Source organism: Perca flavescens, chromosome 7 (assembly GCF_004354835.1).
Source record: "Perca flavescens isolate YP-PL-M2 chromosome 7, PFLA_1.0, whole genome shotgun sequence".
Taxonomy (NCBI): domain Eukaryota; kingdom Metazoa; phylum Chordata; class Actinopteri; order Perciformes; family Percidae; genus Perca; species Perca flavescens.
In genome coordinates this window covers 24,484,328-24,490,031 of record NC_041337.1, presented here as the reverse complement: position 1 = coordinate 24,490,031, position 5,704 = coordinate 24,484,328, and the positions used below count along the sequence as shown (strand labels likewise).

Genomic DNA, 5,704 nt, shown 5'->3' with positions numbered 1-5,704 from the left:
AACCGCTCCACCTTCGATAGGCCTATATGAAAATAATGTGGTGGACTATCGATTAGTCTGGAGAACGGAGCTCGGCCGCTTTTAATTCAAAGTTAAAACAGCTTCTGCGTAGGCTACATCTGCAACACCCTGATCCTGTTCATTTATCCAAAAAGAGCCGCCAGTTAATGATAAAAGCATTTATTATATAATTAGCAGGATATAGGTCACGTCGATACTGCAGTCAGTTTCTGTAATGCGGACAAAAAGCAACCTCACACGGCAAGATTTTCTCATTAAGATCTTTAATTGAACATACAATAAAAAAAAAAGATTTTTTGATAGATCTCGTTAGCATGGAGAGGAAAAAAATGTGTTCCACAAGATGGAGAGGGGGTGCATTCAGTCAGTCTGATGGTGGTCGTTATAAACCCACAAACAGACCCTCCAGAGATTTTAACGATGTACCTCGCAAGTACAAAAACTCCAGTGCTAGCTGTACATTTTAAATAAGCATAGGCTTACAAAACCCTTAAACCCCTGTATTAAACTTGCAGAAAAAGAGATGAAATACAAACTGAAAATGACGGGGGGGGCGGCAATCAGAACGAATTGGGAAAGGCGAGAAAAACAGAACATTTTATTTGAGGCCTCGAAGCTCTAGGTAAACAGCAATCTAGAAAGTAAAAAGGGTGTTCCACAATTTACCTGCTCAAGGTTACAAAAAAAAAAAAATCGATGCAACAAAAAAGAAGAAATCAGTTCAATGCTAATCACACGGTCTATGTACAAGAGGTTAAAAAGGGATCATAATAGTCCACCTACAATGAAAGGTCAAACATGAAATACAAACCCTTTTTTTTTTTTTTTTTTTTTTTTTAAATATGCAGTTGTGCAGTACAAGATCTTGCATCCCAGTTGTGCATTTTAGAGTGCCGCAAGACATTAAGATTGGCCTATTCCTTTAGAAAACAATTGAGACTGCAACCATGCAGTTTCAATGAGCATGAAAAAAAAAAAAAAAAAACAGTTGCATCAACCAGTGGTTGAGGGATGCTCCAGACATATGGACTAGGGACACTAAACAATGCTAGTAAATTGTATTTACCTACCAACCAAATAAGATCTGTTGCAAACTGAAATGCATTAATAAAATAAAAGACAACTCAACTTTCGCTAAGCAACAGTTTTTGATTCATTCGTTTTTTGATTGGTTGGTTTGACAAACCTACAGTTTACCAATCAAGTTGAATTATTTGGGACACTGACTTTAACCATCTCAGGTTGCAGGTCTAAAGATTTTAAGACTAGCACTTCAGTTTTTGAAAAAAAAAAAAAAAAAAAAAAAAAAAAAAGGAGATCTGATTTTTTTTGCAGTGGACGATTCATTGACAAATTATTCCAATAGGTAGCCCTCACCGTGGTGCATCCTCTGATAAAACTGCATCTTCAACACCTTTAAGACAAGTGCACACTTGGAGAAAAAGTAAACAAGCAAGGAAGCATAAGCCAGTATGACAACACTGCTCATTATGTACAGCATAGGGATCAAGCTCAACAATGCCTCCTTTTTTCGGATTTCTCTAATTCTGAGAAGCTGACCTAGACCGTGAGCGAGACCTTGAGCGGGACTTCGAGCGGGAGGCTGAACGTTTCTCCCTGGACTTAGATCGCCGGTCTTCTTCGTGTGGGGATGGGGAGCGGCAAGGAGATTTGGCGCGCTCTCCTACCCCGTTCTCCATGGGGGAGGCTGAACGACTGCGGGACTTCTTGTGACCAGACATATCCTTGGATCTACTGCGAGAATCCCGCTCCGACTTTACCTTTGAATGACTCTTTGAGCGGGATTTCGATTTCCGGTCAGCTGAACGGGACTGGGATTTGTGAGAGCGTGAACGAGATTTAGATTTGCGGGAATGCGAACGGGACCTGCGGTTGCGAGATCGTGATTTGCTTTCTCCCGACTTGGAGCGAGACTTCCTTCCAGATCTGGAGCGGGAGTGGCGACGTCTTTTGTTGCTATGGGAACGAGACCTGTAAGGAATAAAGAAACGCATGTGTTTTAACTTCATGCTTTGACTGCACTAATTAAAGAAATGAATCAATTTCTTACACAAGACCAAACACATAGCCTATATACCGTAACCTTACCTATAAATGACAATACTTTAACTGGAATCTGTATTGCAGTCTTTATGTTTTATTTTAGAGAAGACAGTCTCACCTGGAGTGGGATCTGGAGCGACTCCTGGAGCTCCTGCGGCTCCTACTGCGGGAGCGGCGGTGACTACGAGATCTAAGGATGGCAACACAAAGTCACAAACCAAACTACGGTCAATTCCTGTGGCAGATATCAGTGTTAAGAGTTTGTTAGCAACACAGAGGATATACAAAAGACCTCAGCGTGTATTTTCTTTTCCAAAAAGTAAAGCGTCAAAGAGCTTATTCAGTATTCCCACCTCGAGCGGCTGCCAGAGTAAGACCTTCGTTTGCGAGGCTTGTCCTCCACCAGACGAATCTTCCGTCCGTTGATGTCTGTACCGTCCAGCTTGTCGATGGCCCTCTTCATGTCCGAGTGGGATCGAAACTCAATCACACCCTCATTTGTGCGTTCCTTGTGGGCATCTGCATAGGTCACCTCTCCTGCCTGACGCATGAAGTCCTGCGGGACACCAAAAATGAGGAGAGAAGAATAATCAAATTTACTGACAATCTCAGTCGGAACAGTTACAGCGTAAACCAGCTTGATCCAACAATGGCTTGTGTTCAAACATATACCTTGAGGTCCTGCCAACTGCAGCGGCTGGACAAGTTCTCCACGATTAGACGGTACTCAGTACGGACTGGAGGTCCATACTTATCCCTGCCAGAACGGCTCCGGCTGCTGTAACCGCTACCTTTAAAAACAACAGCACATGGAAAAAGTTAGAAACGACAAAAGTGGCCAAGAGACAAAGAACTACTGGCCTTGGTTATCAAATGAACACAAGGCAGTGACTTGCCAGATAAAAGTCCAAGGGGGTTATAAATTTGAACTCAATTATGAAAGGAGTCCCTCTGATCCCATTTCCAAACACAAAGCTTCAGATAAGTGATCTACAGGCCACTGCGCGGGCTCTTTCTATTATTTGTATTGTACAGCATTTTGATGTTGTTCTCTGCTGCAAAGAGCACCACTGCATCTGTTTCCGGCAATACAAAGCCTGTCTTACTTCGGTACATCACACTGTGATGCTTAAGCTGCATAAACAAATGAACAGTGATGTTCTTTCAAGACCGCCGAACCCTGTAACACAAACAGAAAGGAAGTATCCACATAGGTTGCGGCCAAGGACACTGTTCAATCAAATTGAGAAAGAACGGTGTAAAGAAACACACCAATCTTTTGGTATTTGACCAGATGTCGGTCTGAAAATTTGGTTTTCCAGTTTTCTGACTTACAACATTTTTTGATTGTAAGTTCTTTACTTGAGCCACTCCAATTATGTTTGCTGTCAACATAGAAACCAATGGCAATCCTCACCATCACCCCTGGTCTATTGGCAAAAGGATGCTGTCATCATGGCTTCCGGTTAGGTCAGCCAAGGATCAAGGGGGGGCAAAGGTCACACACACATTGTAAGGTGAAAGCCAAGGCCAAACGGGACAGGCAGTCATCTTAGCCAGTCATCTTTAGCCTCAATGGACTCTCAGCCTCAGCCCGCAACTGGACTCTTTCAAATTGAAACATCAAGGACTTTTGTTAATGTTGAATATAAAAATATATACCAAAGTTAAAAAAAAAAAATACACATTTCACATGAAAATGTTAGTGTAGTCCTAATAATTAAGCTAAACTATACTAGCTAGCCTTGTAGTGATCATGTGATTAGCTTTCGTCTGCGGTGCAAACAATTTGGAATTGCACTCCTTCAAAACATTGCTCACCAAAATAATCATCCAAGAGAACTTCCGCAATAGGAAAGCTTTGCTTTCAAGCTATCTTAGCTAATGTCAACTCTACAGCCTGAGTTCTGCTATTTGAGGGCTGACTTGCATATTGTTGTTCCACCCCATAATGAACCACAGACCAATCAAGGGTGGCCCATGATCACTAGGGAGGAGCAAAAACCGGCAGGTCACCAACCTTTGATGGTAGAACATGAGAACTGTTCAGCAGGATGAGGCCGTACACGCAAAAAAATATATATAAAACAGTTACACTGAGCAAGAAGAATGTTGATCAGGAACCTCTCCATGTGGACGTACTTCTACATAAGTTAACATGAATAGAGTAAAGTACCTCTATTTATATATATATTAAAAAAAAAAAAAAAAAAAAAAAAAAAAAAAAGCAACCTGCGCCATAGTAAACGTATAGCCATATGATTAAAGACTTCTGGTTACAACCGTGATAATGTACCTGAAAATCAAGAGTCAGTTAAAATAGTCAAATATCTATGCAAGTATGTTCATTAGCGCCAGTATGAAACCAACAGCTCTCTGTGCAGTCCACATCGTCACTTCACCCCGAGGGGAAGGGGAGGAGAGGTCATCTTGTAAAAGACTACACTTACTGCGCCCACCACCCCCGTAACCCCCACTATGGCCATCTCGGTCTCGCCGCGGGCCCCGGGCATGTTCGACGATCACCCGCTCCCCACACAGCTCCTTTCCGTTGAGCTCGTACACGGCATCGTCGGCGTCTCGGTTATCCTCGAACTCCACGAATCCATACCTGGAAGGGAAATACGGATTTTAAATGTAAAAGAATAGAAACACATCAATAAAGCCTAAGTCATAACAACTTGAAACACGCCATGTGTCCATTTACATTAAACCAGCTAACGTTAGTTATGGTGAGCTGGGCCCGCTAGCTCCGCGCTGTAGCAAACACAAAGACGCCATGTTGGCCATGCGACATTTGCCACACGAGCGAGACGCAAAGCACAAAAACTAACGTTACAAGTTATATTCCAACAAAACAAACTCGTTGGTTTAGCTAACTTTACCAGCCGATTGACTGCAGAGAAAAAAAAACATTTGCTTAAAAGCGTGAATTGTTTCTGCACTAGCGTTGACGTCGTTAACATTAATGCTAACTTAGCTGGAAAATACCCGCGTTTGTTAACCACAAACTCACCCATTTTTCAAATCGATTTCCATGAGCTTTCCATATCCGCTGAAAAATCGTTGGATGTCTTTTTCGCGGACATGATAGCTCAGTCGTCCAATATACACACGAGGCATGATTTCTCGCCTAAGGTTATTCTCGACTGTTCTTCGCGACGGCTCAAGTTGTTACCAAGCTGGGGCCAGCTGTCTGCCGTTAGCACTGTGAGCGATGGGCCCAAACTAGCCAATCAACGCGAAGCTAACGGTGGGAGATTTCCGGTATTATATTTCAAATTAAAAGCATTCTTTAATTAAAAGTAATTAAAAATTATTAAATGTTCCTATTTATGCATTTTATCACATACTGATGGGATGAATATGACTTCAAGAAGTTCAGGTATCCAAAAAAAAAAACAATACTAAAAGCAGTTTAATAGTAACATGTTGGCTATTTATAATAATTGAGATTATAACTATGTCTTATTACTTCGTTTGGTATTGGCCTTGATACATAATATATGATCTTAGTGCTTTGCATGTAAAATATGATCAAGCAAAGTGTCTAGTACACTCTAAAATTAAAGTACCTAAATGTCAGTGTTTTAAAAATATAAATCAGGTATACTACAGT

At 41.5% G+C, this 5,704-nt stretch overlaps 1 protein-coding gene across 1 annotated transcript; it reads right to left on the bottom strand.

Annotated features, from left to right (window-relative positions):
* Positions 1-1,311: 1,311 nt before the first annotated feature.
* On the bottom strand, positions 1,312-5,312 carry LOC114559341 (serine/arginine-rich splicing factor 6). The gene is made up of 6 exons (XM_028583929.1): positions 5,102-5,312; positions 4,536-4,696; positions 2,758-2,876; positions 2,439-2,641; positions 2,204-2,275; positions 1,312-2,013 (listed from the first exon to the last, which is right to left on the bottom strand). The coding sequence occupies exons 1-6, from the start codon at positions 5,206-5,208 to the stop codon at positions 1,563-1,565; spliced, it is 1,113 nt and encodes a 370-aa protein (XP_028439730.1). The 5' UTR covers positions 5,209-5,312; the 3' UTR covers positions 1,312-1,562.
* Positions 5,313-5,704: the final 392 nt, after the last annotated feature.

Bases quoted from the DNA above. Each gene is read 5' to 3' on its own strand.
- LOC114559341 (XM_028583929.1), bottom strand. From the start codon at position 5,208: ATGCCTCGTGTGTATATTGGACGACTGAGCTATCATGTCCGCGAAAAA. The intron at 4,697-5,101 runs GTGAGTTTGTGG...TTTCCCTTCCAG, and splicing joins GAAATCGATTTGAAAAATGG to GTATGGATTCGTGGAGTTCG. The intron at 2,877-4,535 runs GTAAGTGTAGTC...TTGTTTTTAAAG, and splicing joins TTACGGGGGTGGTGGGCGCA to GTAGCGGTTACAGCAGCCGG.